General features: G+C 35.2%; 1 protein-coding gene across 3 annotated transcripts in view; it reads left to right on the top strand.

Annotated features, from left to right (window-relative positions):
* Window positions 1-22,032, top strand: part of GRIA2 (glutamate ionotropic receptor AMPA type subunit 2) — a 152,486-nt gene that overhangs the window by 84,583 nt on the left and 45,871 nt on the right. For all 3 annotated transcript variants that reach the window (XM_041737789.1, XM_041737788.1, XM_041737790.1), the window contains exons 4-6: window positions 2,906-3,102; window positions 7,289-7,342; window positions 12,554-12,715. In XM_041737789.1, the coding sequence (XP_041593723.1) occupies window positions 2,906-3,102; window positions 7,289-7,342; window positions 12,554-12,715 (413 nt within the window). The remainder of the gene's footprint in view (window positions 1-2,905; window positions 3,103-7,288; window positions 7,343-12,553; window positions 12,716-22,032) is intronic.

Here is a 22,032-nt window from a genome sequence, read left to right as displayed (position 1 = left end):
TGCCTAGAAGAAAAGAATCTCAGTGCTATATGACAATATGTGGATAGCATATGGGACATCATTCATGGACATAACATTTTTAAGGAAGTAACAAAGAAGAGTTAGTTACACAAAGATTAAAATGTAGAAAAGTAAGACCTAGATAGTGAAAGAGGTTTAGGAAATTAGCTTTTTTCCTACTTGGAAAGAAGACTGGATAGATTTAATAACTGTTTTCAGGCACTTTGATAGCTGTTGAATTGATCATGATGACCAGCTGTATATTCAAACTTCACTGATGATGAAAAACAGGAAAAGGGTTTGAATTATATCAGAAAGGTTTATTTATAGTGAATGGAAATCATAGGTGATCCATGAAGTTTTTAGAAGAAATTTTATCATTAATAGATTTTTTTTTTTTACAATGGAATGTGGTCTCTTGTTTAAATCATCCCTTGAGGAATTCTTGTGTATCCTATGTTTTTGGTACAAGACTGGAGAGAGGAAATAATTATTGTTGTTTCGTAAATAAATAAATAAATAAATAAATTCACTTTAAGTTCAATTTATGATTCAACTTCCCAATTTCAATAAAAATAAATCATTTTCAATTTCCATAATGAAATATTTTAAATAAAAAGTAGAATAGTATGAAGACCCCCAAGGACTCTTAACTCAGCTTTGTTAATAACCAATATCCCAGGAATCCTGTTTTATCTATATCCCTTTGACCTTCACAATTACTTTGAAACAAATACCAGATGTCATGTCATTTCATCTGTACATATTTCAGTTTGTATTTTGAAAGAATATTCTTATTTTGAACATAACCACAATATCATTATCATATGCAGGTAGATTAACAGTAATTCATTAATATCATCATCTATTTTTTCCCCACAGTTTACTTGAATCAAGATAAAAGCGAGGTTCCTATCTCCAAATGATTAATATATCTCTTGTCTTTAATAACTTATGTAGAGTTTCAAGTTGATGATTGCTACACTATGATATTTATAGCATATTACTCTGCTGTATATTCCTTATAAATTGGCAGCTAGAACTGGAAGCTTGGTAAGATTCACCTTCACTTTTTTGGTGGGAATACTCCATAGGTGATGTTAAATATTCCTGTTTAGAGACACTTAACTTCTGGTCATCTCTCTTTTTGTGGTCTTAGCAGCAGTTAATGATTGTTACTTTGATTCATTAATTCACTAGGTATTACAAGATAGTTACAATTCTAAATCCGTATTCCTTCATTAATTGTTAGCTGGGGTCTTTCCAAAAAAGAAAATCTGTCTTAACTAATTATTATCCTGAGTATAGTTCATATAGGAAGGGCACAAAAATGCTTGTTTCTTTTCCTTTATTTACCCATTTCAAAATAATAACTCAGCTCCTAGTATCCTTCAAAGGCAACCAGGTATTTATATATATTTAAATATTACTGATTCAATTTCTTTCCTGCTTATCAGTCTGTTCAAGTTTTCTATTTTTTGCTGTTTCCGTTTTGATAGTGTTTATGGTTAGATATTATTAAGAATTCATGGATTAAAAATATGTTCTGTAATTAAGTCTTTTGCAGTTATTAGTATTATTGATATCAAAATTGCTTCATCTTAAAGTGATCTTCATCATGTTGGCTCTGAGTCTTTTGACACAAGGCTGACAGTTTTGGAGAGCTTCCTTGTGTTTTGTATCACAAGGTGTTCTAGGCTAATCTTATATACTCTTGGCCAATATTGAATCAATGAAAATTTTTATGATGTTTTCCAGGTTCAGTAGGTTTTTTTTTAATGCATGTATTTTGTCATAATAAATGGACTGAAATGAAGTTTAGCATAAGAATAAAATCTATAGAGCAGTGTGATCACATTAAGTAAATCCCACATTTTATGGGAAAAAAGGAATCAGCATTCTTCTCAGAAAGATGTAGGACTTTCTGGAATCAGGAAGATGATGTGATGAGTCCTCAATTCTTTTTTGAACCCAGATTTTGTGTTGTTCATTAAATTATTAATAGAAATGATGAATTTAGGTTGGTTGTGAAGATTTGAAGTGATGTGGAAGACAAGTTTATATGCTGCTTTTCCAAGAGCTGAACTGCAGATTTAAATTCAGGCAATAAATTCCCCGATTGTTTTCCCTCTCAGTCCTACATATGAGGTAATATTTTTTTGTTAAAAAATAAAAAGAAAATTTTCCAAGTCCTATGATGCTATTAGCAAAGTTACTGATAAATAGTAAAAGGGTCTTACATTTGGAAAGTTAAGTAAATGTAATAAATCTGAGCTAGAAAACTAACTGCTACCATCTGGTTAATAGGTGAACATTTTAATCTCTATGGGATCAGTCCCAATAACAAAAACATGGTGTGACAGACAGAGGCTGAGGAAAAACCAGGGCCTACCGGAAAACAATAGGAGGAAATAACAGCCTCATCTACATTATTGGCTCTAAGGCACAGAGACTTTGTCTCCCTGAAAATGTTTGCAACCTCTTCAAGATGTTAATGTGAAAAGATAGACTGTCACATGTAAAGGAACAGTCTTTCCCATTCTGTAAGAGAAAGAAATGTATGTAATATCTTTGGATTTTACTTTAACCAAAAGTATCGCAGATATTACTCTTTAGCTATATCCAAAAGAAGACAGCTGAGAGAGCTGAAAGAAGGGAACTATTCTCCTCTCAAACCATGGTTCTTTCCTTCAGAACAATAGCAAATAGATACAAGAGTTTTTGATGTGAAGCGGAAATAAGTCGATGTCGATAAAGATCATCACTGTAGCTTTTTAGAGGAGTCAACATCCCCTCCGTTGCACGAAAATATCAGCCTTAAAAATATATTCACTGTCAATTTCACAACGTAATTCTGAGTTATTCAAGTATCTTTATCAGTCATCATTTTTCTTTGCCTTCCTAGGCTTATCAACACTGCAAGCTGTGCTGGATTCTGCTGCTGAAAAGAAATGGCAAGTGACTGCTATCAATGTGGGAAACATTAACAATGACAAGAAAGATGAGACGTACCGATCACTTTTTCAAGATCTAGAGTTAAAAAAGGAACGACGTGTAATTCTGGACTGTGAACGGGATAAAGTAAACGACATCGTAGACCAGGTTGGCTACTCTCTGTTTTCTAATGGCACCAAATATAGAATATGCGTGCAGTGTCAGCATTTGCAATGAATATTTGTGTGAGGTGCTTGAACAGCAGTTTTTCCTTTATGGTTTATGTAGGATGCTGCAAAGATCATCAATTAAATTTTCTCTGGCTTTGGTTAGCAATAGCAGATGGTCTTCAATCATGCTGACACATCATACTAATCATTAACTATATTCAATACACTACCACTGACTCTTATGTTTTATATGATGAGCATTGCCCTAAACTTTGATATATTTAGCTGGAAAATTAAAATTTAACTTGTTGAGCTTTTTAGAGATAAAGAAATAGCCACCAATTAAGTGAAAATAAGGCTGAAAGTGAGTAGTCTATGGCAAAACAGAGTACGTCAAACATTAGAGTGCAGTGTGGAACAGACAACATCAACATTGTTGTCTGAATGTGTCTGTGTCTTCAGAAAAAGCCTGTATTTATTTTTTCAAGAATTGTTTCCTCCTGCTCGGGAAGCCTTATGTCACTATAAAACCTATTAACCTATGAAATTAAAGTATATAGGAGAGACATATTCAGTCTGTTTTTGCTATTTGAGAAGTTTACTGGACATAAGGATGTTGTATCTGTACTTACTATACCACCTTGGTTCCATTTAAGGTTTTTTAGGATAGGACAACCATTCAGTAATATCTTAATGACAAAAATAAAATCCACTGTGTTATATAGATAGGATAAGTGACCAGGGCTGTTGGTGAAATAATATCATGATTTAGTGAATTAAGATCTGTTTCACTGGGTATCTGCTTCTTTTCTCAACTGATAAACGTGTGTGTCTGTGTGTGTGTGTGTGTGTGTGTGTGTGTGTAGTGGCTACTAGTTCCTTGGGATAATAGAGGATTGGAAGAAAAATATGCAGTTAAGTATGCATTTCTTGGCCCTTCTATGCTTTGAGGAGACAATTAATTCACTAATTTGTATAACACAAAACATTTTGCAAACATAAATGTTGACACAGCCTTAATTGATATGTAAGAATACAGGCCCTAAGACATACAATGTGGATCTCTCATAAAACATTAAATAATTGGATAAAACTAACTTGTTATAAGAAAGAGCCAAATGTTGTATGCCAGAGAGGTGAACATTTTAGTAGAAAAATCTTGATTCCTGGCTCAGGAGATGAAGTTAGGGTTGTTTTTAACCTGAAGGCCTCTTGTTCTAATGTGAACCTCAACAACTCATTTGAATTTCATAGGAGAGTCTCATTGAAACTGAATTTCAATAATAGTCATTAGTCTTTTGTTTAAAGAATTTATATATTCATGACTCATCATAATAACTGTTGGTGGAAGTCTATATGAAAATGATTAATTCCAAAACTAGAAGATGGAAAGTATAGGAGAAATTAGGAATATAAGTAATGTAATGTTTTGAAACAAATATGATTGTTAAATGTCTATATGGACATCCATTCAAAGGGCACAGAGATTTTGCACATGTATATTGTATTTTCACAAGACTCTCTTGAATGTACCAAATAAGTATATACGATGGTTGGTTGCATCATTCACCAAGTATTTACTGCAGACATTCTCTGTGCCTAGAATGAAATATGCAAAGACAGGGAAGAAAGAGTGGTATCTGTACCCCATAACCCAGGGTTTAAGAGGGGAAGACAAATTTTGCAGGTATTACACTACAGTACTACAAGTTAGGAAACAATGTGGTCAAAGAGAATGGAGGAGGAGGAACCTATCTTATGGGGGCAGGAGGATCTACGAAGGGTTCACATACTGGCAGCATTTATCTTGCTTGGATTCATTCATTTACTCAGTAAATTTCCTTGAGTGTCTAATGTTTGCCAGACAGGCACTGTGGTGGGTCCAAGAAAATAATGTTAAGCAAAACAGGCCAAACCCCCATAAGGTGAATGTTTATGTTTATGATATATTTACAGGAATTAACATGTAATTACAATGATGGTAAATATATATATATATATATATATATATATATATAAAATGAAGAGAATATAAATAGAAAAATAATTACAGAAAATATTTAGATGGGGAAATCATGGAAGGCCTTCAAGGAATAGAATGTACCAAGCAAAAAGTGGAATTGAAGTACATTTCAAGAAAGGAAATACTAAAAAAAGAAAAAGAAAAAAAAGAAAAGGAAATACTATTATTTTAGGAACAGTAAATACTATTGACTTATTTACTCTATCAATACTTACAAGAGAACAGAGTTGATGAAACATTATTGTCATAATAGCTGAAAGAAAGAGAATCAGTCTGCTGATTATGAGTATTTTATCATTAAATCTAATCTTGAAATTACTCATTTCTAGTTGTGATTGGGTGGGAAAAGGACTCTGCCATCAAAAACACTTAGAAATCAATATAAATTTGCTATCGTTAGTGTAATGCGAATGTTTACTGTAAAGCAAAAACATGATAGTATCTTCAATAGAAATGGGGCTAGTTAATTTTCCTATTCCCCCCCCCCCCCCCCCCCCGCTTTCTTTCAGTGAACGCTAAACTCAACTACTGGTAGCACCATTTATACAATGTTTTTTTTGTTTTGTTTTGTTTGGTTTGGTTTGGTTTTGGTTTTTAATTCCCAAAAGGAAGAATTGCATGATTCAGAAAGTAGAATCGATACTAAGCAGAATCAACAGATGTCAGTAGGAAATATGAGGGATATAATCAACTCCATTCAAGAGATGCTAATTAATATACTTTTTCATGCAGAAGGACATCTTTTCTTCACAATTTTCCTTTCAATACAGAGGGTTCATTTTCATGGAAAAAGCGATTTGAGTTGTATTACATAAAAGCAGGTTAGAAAATGATACAAGCCCTAACTCCCTTCAAAATAGCTATCACTTAACATCAAAAGGCCATTGGGTGGAATCTTTCCTAGGATTTTGTCCTTGCTCTTTAACTAAATGCACTGCTTTGGAGTACCTGACTTTGAGATAAAGGAAGGTCAGCAACGTCTTTTCCAGGAGGTAACATTGGTCTGAAATTCCTTGAGCCTGAAGCATTAATAAGACAAATGATATGGTATTGGAGAGAGCTTTCCAAGCAGAGGAAGCTGAATATGTGAAGTCCTGAGGTGATGGAAAGAAGCCTTTTTATGGACAAAAATACTTAAAAAGAGGGCCGATGAGGGTCCAGTACAGAGAGTGGAAAAAGAGGGCCTGGAGAAACTTGGCAAGATCATCAGACTTTGTAGCATAAATTAAGGATTTTGCTTATTATGCTAGAAGCAATGGGAAGCCACCAAAACTGTTTCGTCAGGGAAATGAACTATTGATTTGAATGTTTGTCTATAGCCCTGGCATTTCGTGCTTTCCATTGGTGTGACAATTTTCTTAAAAATAAAAATTACATTTGAGTATCTAAGTACTAGGACTACAGCTTGGCCATTTCACCAATTTCTACTCTCTTTAATTGAAATAGATCAGTGAAAAGTCCCATTGATTCAGTAATGCCCCAAACTCTCGTGAGCATTACCAGAACGACCACTTGTTCCGTGATGTGTTTATCTCGCCATTGATTTTTGACTTAGATTTGTGGAGAAGGATTAGTTTCTCTGATACTTTGCTGCCTCAAGCTGGAAATAATAATGTTCGTTTGAACCAGATTGCAAGCACTTCAAGATTCTTAAGATGGGAATATTATTTTATAGATTCATATAAGAATCTTTTATGTACTTATTAGTATCTTTAAAATTTATGTACTACTATAAATTTGAGTGTAGATGTCTGAATATAAGATCTCAGATGATGGTTTCAGCTGTCTAATGTTTTGGAAAAATAGCTTTTGTAGGAATAAAATTATGATTTAGTATGGATTCAAGATTCTTTTCGTTTTACATTTCTTAAAATCTTGTGACCTTATTTTCACTATTGACAAAACTGAAGTAATTATTTGTTTAGTTGTTGACTTCTTGAAAGATAGCATTTATAAAATGCTAAAATATATTATTACTTTTTTCTGAGATAAATATTCTCTGGATTTGATAATTATATTTGTCAAATACAGGTCATCGCAGAATATCAGAAAACATAGTAGATAAAATTCCACTTTTTTCCTCAATTGGTTCATAACATCAGTAATTTTTTAATTTATATTATTTGCATGTATTAAATAATTGTTTCTTTATCTTTGTTAGGTTATTACCATTGGAAAACATGTTAAAGGTTACCATTATATCATTGCAAATCTGGTAGGTGAATTAATTGATATTTATAATTTTAGTAGAGATGCTTATTAATTATAAAATAGTTTTGAATGACCAGCATTTATCAGTGGTATTTTTAAAACCACATCTGGAGTATATTGATCAATTAGAAGTAACAATATTTTTCTGAGTTTGTTATATTTTAGACTTACTTTACATTTTCTAATCAATTTCTATTATAAATGATGTAAGAAATATTTGACAAACTTTATAGATTGTCTTAGGCATATTTAATTATGGAAAAGTTTTCGAAAATATATAAAGTTTAATTGTTCAAATTTCCTCTTGTTACTCACTGTCACAGTGTTTTATAAATTTTTCCCTTTATGCATTCCTTTAAAGTTTTTAGTAGATATAATATTTGAAATAAATGCACATTCATGAGACTACATTATAGTGAAAAATTACAGCTGGAAATGTTAAGAATATTAATTTGTTATTTTTATTTACTTCTGATTTTCTATTTATCATGTAAGCAACACAATGAAATTAAATTCCTATAGCTGATCACTTTTTCATTGAGATTTCTGTCAAATTGCAATTATACTGAGCAATCAAGTGGTTAACTGTATCTCTCTTAAGCATAATCAGAGCCAGTTTAGAATTATCATTAGACATTTTTTCAAAATAGTTTTTAGATCAGCAGTAAATGACCCTAAGCCTCTATCATTGAAGAGGTTAATGTTCTTTGAAGAAGTCTGATCTTACTTGATTGAGAACATTGCTGTCCCTAACCTCAAGAAGATAGTGAGAAAAGGCAGAAAAAAAATGAGAGCTTATTCTAAATAGCATAATAGGACTCTGAAAAGGTTTCATATTTGCCCAAAGCTTATTCTAAATAGTATAATAGGACTCTGAAAAGGTTTCATATTTGCCCTATATATATATATATAATATATACATATATTATACATATACATATATTATACATATATATATATATATTTTAGAGAGAGGGCTGGTACTGGGACAGGGAGAGAGAAAATCTCAGGCATATTCTATGCTCAGCAGCATAGAGCCCTACTCGGGACTTGATCTCATGATCCTGAGATCATGGCCTGAACTGTCAGGTACTGAACCGACTGAGACACCCAGGCACCCCTGTAGATTTGTTTCTGTAGGTGGTTTCTAGAATGTCAGATTATTATATCAGAAGACATTATTTCTAGTAATGATGAAAAAAAAAAAACTTTACAACTGATACTGTTTTCACTAGAAGGTGGCACCAGTGATTTAGAATATTAAATCTCAAACCTGCATGTTATTAGTAGAAGTTGGTTGTTCAGATAAAACTTCAGTTTACCAATGAAATGGCTAAATAGTATAAAATTAATTAGAATTTATCCATTAATATGATATTATAGATCCTAAATGACTCCCTAGCAGAGAAGCAAGGGTTAAAATAGATGAAGCTCTGTATTCACTCACTTCAGAACCACATTCTGTGCAGGGAACAGCCTGGACAGTCAGTCCCCTGTGTGAATTGTGCCATTTGATGAACAACACAGAGCCACATTGAAAGCCGTGATCTTTAAAAACGTCCAGATGGAGAAGATTGTATTGGAACATTGAGAAATAATGACAGAAGGTGGCTCATCAATTTGAGAGTTGATATCTGATGCTTTGAAAAGGAAAGAAATATACGAATGACCCAAGTAAAAAAGATTAAAAAAATAGAAAACAAGTGCATGCTGTTGTCATGCTTCTAGGGAGAAAAATACCTAGTATTTTATCTGAATTCAAATTTGATTTTCCATCTCTGAATACTTGATATATTCACCATATGGAACTTCTCGTGAATCAGTAGGTTCAAAGATTCTGAGGAGTGCTACAGTTTCTGAGAATTTAAGGGCACTTGAAATTTCACTGACATTTAAAATTGAAGAATGTCATTCAGAGTTGATGAGCTTTCATCTTCCAAACTCTTGGTTGGAAATGTCCCCTTTTTTCTGTCCAGTGTCTAATGAGTATTGAAGGAGGTGGCTATAAAAGATAGAAAAGTCCTCATGTATCATTATTGATTAATTTCCTCATGATGGTAATGCTTGACTAGGCTCCCAAAACACATATTGTGATTACATTCTTTAAAAGGAGAATTTGTACATAAAATGATGAAGAAATGGTCATAAAGGGATCCAGTTCTCATTTCTTCAGCCCATAAATATGGACAAAAATTACTGCAGTCCACCCCACCTGGCTATCTACCCTACAATGAAGCACATTTGTCAAGGAGCCTCCTCCATGCACATGCAAATTCCAAGAAATTTTTTAGTGGCTTACTGTTAAATAGTGAAGCAGAATCAGACATTTGAGAAAAGTGTGGGCCATTAAGATATAATATAATATAAAACAAACATATAAACAAACAAAAAAACAAACAAAAAATAAAATAAAAAGAAATAGGGCTGTCAGAAAATACAAGAAAAATACTTAAAATTGTAATGAGTATCCACAGAGAAATAAGAGAAAGTTAATTATCCATAAAGAAAAGAAAAAGTATGTTATGAAAAGGAAAAAAAAACCTCATAGAATAAGAGAGAACTATGGGAAGTTATTTGTTTTTTTTTAAATAATAAGATGTAAAATTGTAAGACTGATGATAAGGTTAAGAAAAATTTTCCGGATTATGTAACATAATGACAATACAATATGAAGTGGTCTGTACAGGGGAAACTGCAAGGGACTTGATTTTTAATCTAAGAGTTAGGTCTCTTAATAAGCATTCTAGAAAGATGGAATAGTGAAGGCAGGGGAAGGAAATCATCAAAAAGCATTCAGAAAAATTCTCAGTACTTGATGACACAAATATGTCCATTGAGTACATAAAACAATGAAAGAAAAGAGGCTTCTTTCATAGTTCAAAGAAAATATCACCATGAAATTTCAGAGATCAATAAAAGATCTTAAAGGTTTCAGACAGGTGAGAAGTGGAGGCAGAGAGGAGTATGAAGCAGGTCATATACAAAAAATGATTAGAGGGATCCCTGGGTGGTGCAGCGGTTTGGCGCCTGCCTTTGGCCCAGGGCGCGATCCTGGAGACCTGGGATCGAATCCCACGTCGGCTCCTGGTGCATGGAGCCTGCTTCTCCCTCTGCCTGTGTCTCTGCCTCTCTCTCTCTCTCTCTCTCTGTGTGACTATCATAAATAAATAAGAATTTTTTAAAAAAATAATAATAATTCAAAAAATGATTAGAAATAATGGCATTGTAGTTTTCAATAAGAACAAATAAAAGTCAGTGGAACAATGAGAGTCTCAACTTAAAATTCTGTACCCAGCCAAAATACAAATCAAATGTCAGAGCAAAATAAACCTATCTTGAGTCATTTAATATCTCAAAAAAATTACCTCTGATATGTCTTAGGAAAATGTTGAGGGCTCTAGAAGAAGAAGGGAATAAAACATGAGAGAATAGTGGTCCAGAAAGCAGGGGAAGCATGTTTAGAAACATGGTGAAGGGACACTCAAGAGTAACAGTTGCAGAGGATATAGAAGGAGCCTCCAATTCAGGTGTCAGCATTCAGAAAGTCTTCTGTAAATTAAATATTCAGAAAAAAAGAGAAACAGATTACTTGATATGCTTGATGTTATTAAAAATATATTTACTCATATAAACATGAAAAGTCCTCATGGAGCAACTAGAGAAAAATAAGATAGGTTTATACAAAATGATAGTAATGAAAAAATGAAGCAATTATTAATGTTAAGATTGAAATAACTATTCAAGAAGGAAAATACAGGGCTGCTGGGTGGCTCAGTCTGTTAAGCTTCCAAATCTTGATTTCCACTCAGGTCATAACCTCAGGGTTGTGAGATCTAGCCCTGCCTCTGTGCTGAACATGGAGTGTGGAGCCTGTTTAAGAGACTCTCTCTTCCTTTCTCCATGCCTTTCCTCCCACCTACTTGTGCTCATTCTCTTGCTCTCTCTCTCAAAAAAAAGAAAGAAAGAAAGAAAGAAAGAAAGAAAGAAAGAAAGAAAGAAAGAAAGAAAGAAAATGCAGCCCCAGCACATTATTTGGCTTTGCTCTGAGTAACAGAATTATAAACATGAAAACTGTGGACATGAAAATGGGTGAGCAGGTACATGTGAATGAATTACATACTCATCTGACATAAGCAAAAACTCAATAAAAATTATCAAAAATGAATAAAAAGAAACAGTAGCAAAAATGTGTCATGCAGAAATATGGAGATAAATATGAGAAACGAAAATTACTGCAGTCGATTGTTTTCAAGCAGCTTAACTGGAGCATGGGTGGGCCAGAGCAGAAAATCTATGACTTTTGTTATGTATATTCTTGCACTATTTGTACTATTTTAATAAAAAGAAAAGCCAAAATTATGAGCCAATAACAAAGTAAGTATCCTTCTTTACACAAATGGTATTAAAATATGTTTTTTTAATATCAATAACAAAGAAAAGATTTTCCTGTATCTTGGATTCAGAGATTTTCAACCCTTATGCAGAATAGCAAGGAGTAAATCTATAAGGTGAAAATATTTATAATTGTGATTTATTAAAATTGTGCTTTCATCTTTGAGAGAATGTACTCTCGAAATGAGATAGAATTCAAGACAGCACAGTATTTGAAATCAATGGAAACACCACATCATGGTTTTACTAATGACTGAATTCATTCTAATAATACAAAAGATTGATTTAAAAATTTAACATATTTTATAAAAATTAAGTTCAATATTAAGCTCAATACTTAATATGAAATTCTTTGATTGTTTTCAAATAATGACTAGGCATTTAGTACCTTCCATTCTCATTTTAAAGTTGTTTTATCCCCTGAGAGAATGAACAATTTAAATGGGAATAACTTGCTTAAAATGTAGCTCTTGGGGAACTAGCTTCATGTTATTAAATATATATAACTATGTAGTAATGCTCTATTGTCGATTCAATAAATAAAACCAATACTTATCCATGGAAGATTTCTCAATAAAATGGAGCACTTTTATGTGAGTACAACCAATACACAATCATTAATGAAGGATACGCTGTGGTGCCAAAATGAGAATATGAACTGGGTACAGAGTATTGGCTGATAAATACATGAAACATTTACTGTAGGCTTTTTATCTCTCATGTATTCTTTGATATTTGTAAAACCACAATGTATAGAGTTATTTGTGAATGTCAAGTTCTTTTATTGCTAATATAAAGCCTGACATACGTATCCTATGTCTAGGGATTTACTGATGGAGACCTATTAAAAATTCAGTTTGGAGGTGCAAACGTCTCTGGATTTCAGATAGTGGACTATGATGACTCCCTGGTATCCAAATTTATAGAAAGATGGTCAACACTGGAAGAAAAAGAATACCCGGGAGCACACACGACTACAATTAAGGTATATATCTATCTACCAATACGTGCATCTACACCTGTGCCTGTATATCTATATCTGTATCTATCTATAGCTAACTGCTGTCAAGTAGCCGACACGTTCTCTGGAACAGTCTAGGAAGAAGATAAAAATCTTAATTTGTTTTAGTGACTAAAAAAATTAAATGCTTCATGCAATCAAACAAGGAATCTTTGACCACTGAGGGCAGTGCACTGTTCTGATATGCGCAATGCCCAAATGCATCTTTTGTTCTCCCGTGGGTTTGGACTTGACTTGTTTATTCAGCACATTTTATTATGTATACACCTACATACATATATTTACCTCAAATATTAAATGTTTCTGCTGTTGATGGGAAGATTTTTCCCCCATTTGTTGGTCACCCCATTGAGAACAGAGATAAGAGTAGATCAAAGAGTGAGTGGAATGAAATGATCACATTCTTATGAAACCACATTTATGAAAAATAAGAGCAAGAGTTGCAAGGCATTTCAAATGCATAGTGATTTTGTTCGTTTATGTGTGTATTATTAAGCAGATCGTGTATGAACCAGTCAGGGACAGTGTTATTTCAGTTGCTCTCCTCTTTTTACATTAGGGAGAGGTTTTGTCCTTGTTGTTTTCTGCACCTAATGGAGAAAAAAAAAAAAAAGATACAGATTTTTGACTTTAAATCTGTAGGATTAAAAGCATTGAATTCTCTGCTTTTGGGTATATGAATGGATTCTGTTAATTTGAAGTTAAATTCAGGAAAGCATCTCATAGAATGTGAAAGAATAACCCAGAGTTCATTTTTTCCTCAATACTAGGTGACTTCTTGTTTGGTGATCTTGACTGATAGTCAATCTGTACACAGTTTATAGCGGTCCTGTGGGACTTGGAGGTACATTGACGTAGCAAGGCTCATGAGAAAACAAATGGACACCTAGTCCTTTCATTGGTGTCAGGGTGTCTCCACCTGTGCTCTCCTTCTGTGGAACTGCGGGCTTCTATCCATTCCAACACGGCGCCTTCTAAGCTCTCTGATGAAGATTGCATATGGCATTCATCCCCAAATAGAACCGACTTGCTCCTTTTGAATACTCTGTTAGTCATCATGTTCCTACCACTGCTGTCTGCTGTGAGAAGGATGAGCGCAAAATGAGATGACTGTTTTCTCCGGGAAGTCATCTCATTATTGAAGTGCATGGGTCGTGTATCTAAATGCAAGACAGATTTGGGGTGTGAGAGATCTTTAGCAATGCATTCTGTTAACATTTTCATCAAAACCTAGCTCCAGATTTCGAGCTGAGAGCTTGCTCCCTTCCTGCAGTAGCATTTCCCTCCATAGTGTTTTTCTTTCCTCTACTTCTGCCAAGTTTCAGAGAGCTCGTGATGGCCCTTTGGTGCAAGGTGCTGCAAAGAGCATATAGGGTGATAAGTTAAAAAAAAAAATGTAGGCTCTGATTCAGTGTTTGACCCTAGTTAGAGATTAAACAAATTTACAAAGACAGCACAGCTTTGGAAACACAGGCATCAATAGGAGACATATTTTATATGGCCTTTGACTCTTGATAAAAATTGAATCTGGGTGGAGAAAAAGGCTTTGCGTAGGAGTTTATCTCAACACAGAAGTATTGCTCAGTTACTGGAGGACCAGGAACTTAATTAAAAAAAAAAAAAAAAAAGAAAGGACTCTCATCTGTGATAATCTCCAGTCTCCAGACTCACATGTCAGTTAGCAAATATAACAGAGAATGATGCACATAAAACATGCCACTCCCTGCAAATGGTTAGGACAGGTATGGAGGAAGGGATGTTAAGGAGGGCATTCTGGATGGGGGGGGGGGGGTCTTAGTAGGGCTTTGCACATGGTTCAACAGGGAGAAATATGGGGAGGGTGCTGGGAAAAGAGCCTGTACACAGACTCAAAGTGATACAAGGGCACGACAGAGTCAGGAAACTACTTTTTCTTCTTTTTTTGTTTTTTTTTTTTGTTTTTTGTTTTTTGTTTTGTTTCGTTTGTTTTGTTTCCACTGTAAAATTTAAAATATATGGATTAGGGGGGAGATGGACATTTTGTGGGAGTTGCCAAGATAAGGGTCTTCAACTGTCAACAGATGTAAAAGATAAGAATTACAGGACAGGGCTTTCATGGTTTTTTCTGCATCTGTAGGCAGAAGAAAGGAAGAAAAATTACTTGAGGGACAATATAGTATTTTCTGATATAAACAGGTAGCATATTTTTTTATATATATGATCTGTTTAAGGAAGGAAAGCAATATTTCTAATGAGATTTCTTTCTATGTTGTCTTTGGGTCATTGACTGTACCTGGTAGATTACCTGGTAATTTAAATCACACTTTATTAAAATCACCACAATAAAAACTTACATTATAGGCATAAAAACCTGTAAAAATGAAATTCATAAAACTCTCTCCATGGTTCAGCTTTGGATATAATAGAAATTATTTCAAATTGTGGAAGTACTAAATAAATGAATGATTTAAAGTTTCAGTCTCCAAAAGTTAATGAAGCTTCCATAGTTTCTTAATAAAAATCATTCTTATTCAATAATTACAAGTGAAAGATAAATGTTTCAATATTTCACCTTTTAAAAACCACAAAATATAAATTGCTGATGTTATTTTTTTTTTCATTCTTGTACTCTGTACAAAAAAAATAACTCTATAGTCATGGTACGGAGATTTTTTTTTTAGGAGTATTTATTTATTTATTCATGAGACAGAGAGAGAGAGAGAGAGAGGCAGAGAGAGAGAGAGAGAGAGGCAGAGACACAGGCAGAGAGAGAAGCAGGCTCCACGCAGGGAGCCCAATGTGAGACTCGATCCCAGGTCTCCAGGATCACGCCCTGGGCCCAAGGCAGGTGCTCAACTGCCAAGTCACCCAGGCATCCCGGTACTGAGATTTTAAATCTGACTCACAGATTGCTAATTTCAGGCAAGGTTCAATCATTCATTCATTTATTTTTCAATCCATTTGTCCATTCAGTACATATTCGTCAAGTTTTTACTCTGCATGCTGGCGCTGTTGTAGGTGTCAGAGAAATGACAAAGGTCTAGTCTCCAGGGAATTTATAAGTCTTCAGACTAGAAACCAGCAATCGCCTTGTAGCAAGGATGGAAATTGTCTTATTGACATCTTAGAATTGATGTATTCTAAACTAAACTTCTGATTTCCCCCCTCTCTTCCTTCTTTAGCCCCTGCAAACTACGCCTTCAAAGGTCTTTCTACCTCAGTTGATGCCAACTCCATGTATCAGGTGTTACTTTGACCAAACACTTATAAATGGCTTTGACTCCTCTTTTCCCCAGAGCCCACAGCCAGTCCATCAGGAAATCCTGTCAGCTCTGTCGTATTGCTTACCCTGTCTTCTGCCACCACCCTAAATCCAACCATCATCGTCTCTCTGCCAGGATTATTGCAATTGTCTCCTAAACTGATTTCCCTGCTTCCATACTTGCCTTCTTTCTTCCATGTCTGTGGCCCCTTTGAAACATAAACTAGATTATGTCACTGTTCTGCTCCGAGCTCTCCAGTGGCCCTCTGTTTCATGTGACGTGGGAGCCGAAGTTATCTCTTTGGCCTCTGAGGCCCTAAATACTCTGTCACCCAGTCACATGTGACCCACCTCTTGACACGCTCCCCCTTGCTCATTTGGCTTCAGCTACATAAACCTCTTTGGTGTTTCTTAAGCACAGAAGAAACCTTTCCACTTTAGGGTCTTCATGCTGGCCATTTCAGCTTCTGGACTATTCTCCCCTTAAATATCTGCGTGACTAAGCCTATGTCACCCTTTAGATCTTTGTTCAAATGCCATCTTCTCAAGGAAGGCAGTGGCAGACTGTCTATTTAAAATTGCAATCTTGGGCAGCCCAGGTGCCCAGCGGTTTGGCGCTGCCTTCAGCCCGGGGTGTGATCCTGGAGTCCCGGGATCGAGCCCCGCGTCGGGCTCCCTGTATGGAGCCTGCTTCTCCCTCTGCCTGTGTCTCTGCCTCTCTCTCTCTCTGTCTGTCATGAATAAATAAATAAAATCTTTAAAAAAAAATAAAAAATAAAAAAATAAATAAAATTGCAATCTCAGGGCACCTAGGTGGTTCAGTGGTTGAGCATCTGCCTTTGGCTCAGGTCATGATCCCTAGTCCTGGGATTGAATCCCAGGAGAGCCTGATGTGGGACTCGATCCCAGGATTCTGAGCCAAAGGCAGATGCTCAACCGCTGAGCCCCTAGGTGCCCCTGAACAGAGGTGTTTTGAGGGAATTCTGGGAGATACTTCTTTAGAAATATGTGCGATCCAGATTTTGTGTGCCTTGTAGGTTGTCTAAGGAATTTTCTTGTCCTATTCTGAGAGCATTAAGGAACCACCAGACAAGAGCGATTATCCTGGTTTTGATCCAGGAAGATTACTGGCTACCCTCTTCTGCAACATTGTCTGCTGACAATAGACTGCAGGGTGTGCCCCTGATGGCAGATGAGCTTTTAGGAAGATACCACAAACAATCCAGGCAACCAGTCATAGTTGTCTGAACTGTGGTGATGGCACCAGGATGGAGGGCAGTCAATGGATTTGTGACCAATGGCAACTCTCTGAGATTTCTTTATTCATAAAAGAAATAGTTATTGCAGAAATCATAGCCATTCATTTATTATATAGTAAATAAATTCAGTTGAAAGATATTTGTGGATTAAAAACAAGACTCCAAAAGGCAGTCTCCATCATGTGTATCTTCCTGACCCCAACCTCCTACAGTGCTTTACACACAGTACACACATAATAGGTATTTGCTGATATATAAAAATATAAATAAACCCTTTGAAAATACCAAATCACTGAGAAAGAAAAAAAAAGTAATTATCATTGCTATGAAATTTGGTTAAAATTTCTGCTCTAACATTTGTTAGGTCCTTTTCTTCAGCCCTGGCAGGAAAAGCGTGTTGTTTTGCTTGATGACGTGTAGAATGACTTTCATCATCAGACCTGAACCATCATGGCATCCAGACCTAAAAGTGACAACTAAAGTGACCACTTTACCTTCCTTCAAATAAAGTGTCAAAAGAGGCAGATAATAAAGATGATTTGCCACTATCTCAAAAATAATTTACAGATGTCTCTATTTTTAGATAGATTTTCAGTGTTTTCGGTGTCTTCAGCAACTTGCAAGATTATCATTATCCATTCTACCCTTCACATCGACAATTTGAACCTTAGTTCAACTTCTGTGTCTGCGATGTTCTGCTGTTCTGCCGATGTTAAGGAATGCAACAATAATACGTGACTGACACCTCGGTGGCGCTTTAAGTAATAGTTTTCCCACCAGAATCTCATTTCGATCAGGAAACGACTTAAAGCACAAGACCCAAACTTTCTTAATTGCTGTCCTAAGAGAGTCAGTAGTAGGCCTGTCTAAAAATAGCATAATCTTTTTCAGATCACTAATTAGCGCCATGCATTATATAGTACCCTGGTGGCTTAATAGAATTAATTCTGCTTCTTGAACATTTTAACTGACCATAGGCACTGCTGACACATTGGCATCCCCTAATCCGAATATTAAAGTATTTTGCCACACAACAACCTAGAGCTTTGACTTGTTTAGTTTCTTATGTTCTGTGGCTTAGAATTATGTAAATGGCTGAAATAAGCCCATAAATTAAATTTTTGATACTGGTAAAATTTTTATAAAAGGTAATTGAAAAAATAATATAGTGTGTTATTTAAATGGATATTATAGCACCAAAAGTAAAAAGACATTCCTACTATTTGTGATAATGAATGCAGGGGTATCTGGGTTCGTCTCATTTCCACATTTTCTTTATTTGTAAAAGGAATAAGTTTAGATGGTATGTAAAATTTCTCCCAAGTCTCAAATGCCATGATTATGTGAAATGCTAATTTAGGCATTTAAGAAAACATACACTAATAATTCTAATTTTTGCTGAATCTGTGACATCTTAAATGGTTCCTGTCTCTCAAAAATTGTAGCGACCTACAGGCACTCATCTCTGAACTCCAGATATCGAAGTTAAATCCTAAAATGTCTTGGAACGTATTTGTTTATTTTTCCTGGATTATAAAAGATAAAGAATTTTCACTCTGGTAGAAGAGTCCTAGGAAGTGGGGAGAGCCGGGGAGGAATTTATGCAACCAACAAAATAAAAGATCTGCCTCTAAGAAACTCTCTACCTATGGATGAGTGAATCAAAGCCAGATAATGTTTTGATGTGAGGTTCTTTTTTTTCCATCTGGATGAATCTAATTAGTTTTATCTGAAAATGTGAGTGCTTAAGTGAATCCAAAGCTTCAGAACATTAAAGTCTTAGTCCTTAAGCAAGACTTCAAACAGAGTCTGTAGCCAGCCTCAATAATTTAGGTAAAATATGTAGTTTTTAATGTATTCCTTTCACATAAAGAGTCTTTCTTCACAGTGGATTAAAAATTATTTTTATTACTCATGAAGAATAATAAAGGATGTTCATTTTGGTTTCTTGCCAATGGAACTGGCTTTTTTCACCCTTGGAAATGTGATATGGCCTGTGTGCTTACTAACCAAGTTGATTTTTAAAATTTTGTAATTAAGATTTAACATTTTTAGAGCAGTTTAAGGTTCACAGGGACATTGAGCAAAAAGTACCAAGAATTCCCATATCCCTCTGCCCCCACACCTGCACAGCCTCCTCCAGTATCCACCTCATTCACCAGAGTGATTGGTTTGTTAGAACTGATGAGCATACATTGACGTCATAATTACCCAAAGTCCATAGTTTACCCTATGGTGCACTCTTAGTGTATGTTCTGTGGTTTGGGGCAGATGTATAATAACACGCTTCTGTCATTATAATTTCATAGTGAGTATTTTCACTGCTCTAAAAATCCTCCATTCCCTGCGTATTCATCTTTCCTCTCACTCCCAGCAATACTGATCTTTTTTACTGTCTCTGTAGTTTTTTCTTTTCCAGGATGTTATGTAGTTGGAATCATGCAGTAAGTAGCATTTTTAGATTGGCTCTCTTTCACTTAGTAATACACATTCAAGTTTCCTCTATGTCTTTTCGTGGCTTGGTAGCTCACTCATTTTTAGCAGAGGCAATATCCCATTATCTGGATGTACCATTCCCTTGCTGAGGGACATCCTGTTTGCTTCCGTGTTTCAGCAATTAGCAATAAAGCTGCCATGAATATCTGTGCTCTGGTTTTGGAGTGGACATGATTTCTACTCCTTTGGGAAAATACCAAGTAGTAGAATTGCTGGATCATATGGTGAGAGTATGTTTAGTTTTGTGAGAAACTGCCAAATTGTCTCCCAAAGTGGCTGTACCATTTGCATTCTCACTAGCAGTGAATGAGAGTTCCTGTTGCTCCACTGATGTTGAGTTTCTGTGAATATATTGGGACTTTGTGCAGTGAAGTTTCAAAGGGCACATATTCAACAAGCTCTAAGCAGCCACGCGGCTTCTCATTTCCTGTAACTGTACTCGTTTGATGTGGTGTTTGCCGAAAAGGAGACCCACTGTCCCAGTGTGCCCAGTACTGAGGAGTTTCCTGGGACTGCAGACTTCCTGCTTAAAATGGGAATAGGACCTGGCAAACCAGAATGGTTGATTACCATCATTGCCCCAGAAACACAGGGGTCTGGATTCAAACTCCACCTTAATTTTTTGTGACCCTGGGCGAAATGTAGCTTGTTAACTTGTAATCTTCATCTATAAAACTGGAACAAAAATATTCATTGCATAGAATTTTTTTAAAGACTTATGAGGGGATCCCTGGGTGGTGCAGTGGTTTGGCGCCTGCCTTTGGCCCAGGGCGCGATCCTGGAGTCCCGGGATCGAATCCCACATCGGGCTCCCGGTGCATGGAGCCTGCTTCTTCCTCTGCCTATGTCTCTGCCTCTCTCTCTCTCTCTCTCTCTCTCTGTGACTATCATAAATAAATGAAAAAAATAAAAAATAAAAAAAAAATAGAAAAGACTTATGAGGAAACCACCAGCTCAAGTTTGGCATGTAGAGAACTAGGTCAACATAAATTCTTTTTTCTTCACCAGCTTTTCCAATTCTACCATGACATAGAAGAGGCATTGCTTTTCTTATTTCATTGGTCAGGTTCCTTGCAATTGAGCAGTAAATGATAAAATCAGGGCTTGGGCCCTGTCTTCTGATGATATGTTCAATGCTTTCTAAAGTGGATACAATTCAATTTCAAGTATCAAGGAAAATTTGGAAAGTGGCCATTCCTAGTAAGTTTTTAGCACTTTTATAATATCTAAAGTCTGGTCCTTTTTCTTTGGATATTTTTTACTTTAGCACAGTGCAGATAACATATGTTTAGGAATAGGTGCTGTCATAATAATGACCCATAAAATGTTACATTATAGCCTATTTATCCTTTTTATATGTTCATTAAATTCTAAGTGTACATAGAACTTCTTTTCATTCCCTTTATTTTTTTTTTTTTTTGGCTCTCAGAATACTGTTTCCTGGTTCCAGTGATTACAGGAACATATTATTGAATAATGTCTGATGACTGTTGGGCATAACAAACATGTTTAAAATGCATATTTCATTTTGTTTTAGAAAAATGTCCCAATAAATATACATTTCAAATGGAATAAAAATGATTTTGGAAAATGGACCATAAAAATGTTTTCCCAGATTTCTTCTTAAAGTGTGGATATGATGCGATTGTGATACAGCACTGCAAAACATAATGCCCCCCCCCCCACTGAATTATAAATTTCCAGCTCAGCTGAGGGATTTCACAGAACATAAACATCGGGGCAGAGATGATGCATTTGTTTTCAAAGAAGGAGATAGTTACATTGCCATCATGTTCCCTTCAAATTAATTTACATCTAGTTTAGTGAATGGAAAAATAAAACTGAAACATCCAACTCTCCAATCAAAAATATGAATATATTTGTTTGGAAAACTAAACGAGCCACATGTGTAGAACATAAACAAAGAAGAACTCTGGATACAGTGTCTGCTTATTTTCTCTCAGTCCAGAATTGTGTTTCTATGATTGTGACTTTTAATTTAAAACAATAATAGGCTGGAGACTTGATTAAATTTGAACATTTGAACATTTGAAAAAGGTTGAAAGGATTTTTCTTCCTAGTGTGCTCATGCTCCGCATCATAATTGTAACATGCTGCATGGACCTCAGTGCTTTTTAGTTCATTCAACCTAATCTTATTTTTTAATGTAGTTCGCCAACATTTATAGACCTCTAAAACATTTAGCAGATGGCTTTATAGATTTCTCATAGTAATGTGAGCGGCTGACTCAATGAAGATTTTGGCTTTTAACTATTACCATGACT

The sequence above is a fragment of the Vulpes lagopus genome, chromosome 23 (assembly GCF_018345385.1).
Source record: "Vulpes lagopus strain Blue_001 chromosome 23, ASM1834538v1, whole genome shotgun sequence".
NCBI classification, from domain to species: Eukaryota; Metazoa; Chordata; class Mammalia; order Carnivora; family Canidae; genus Vulpes; species Vulpes lagopus.
Note: the sequence above shows the minus strand (reverse complement) of the source record. Positions and strands in the feature narration are given on the sequence as shown.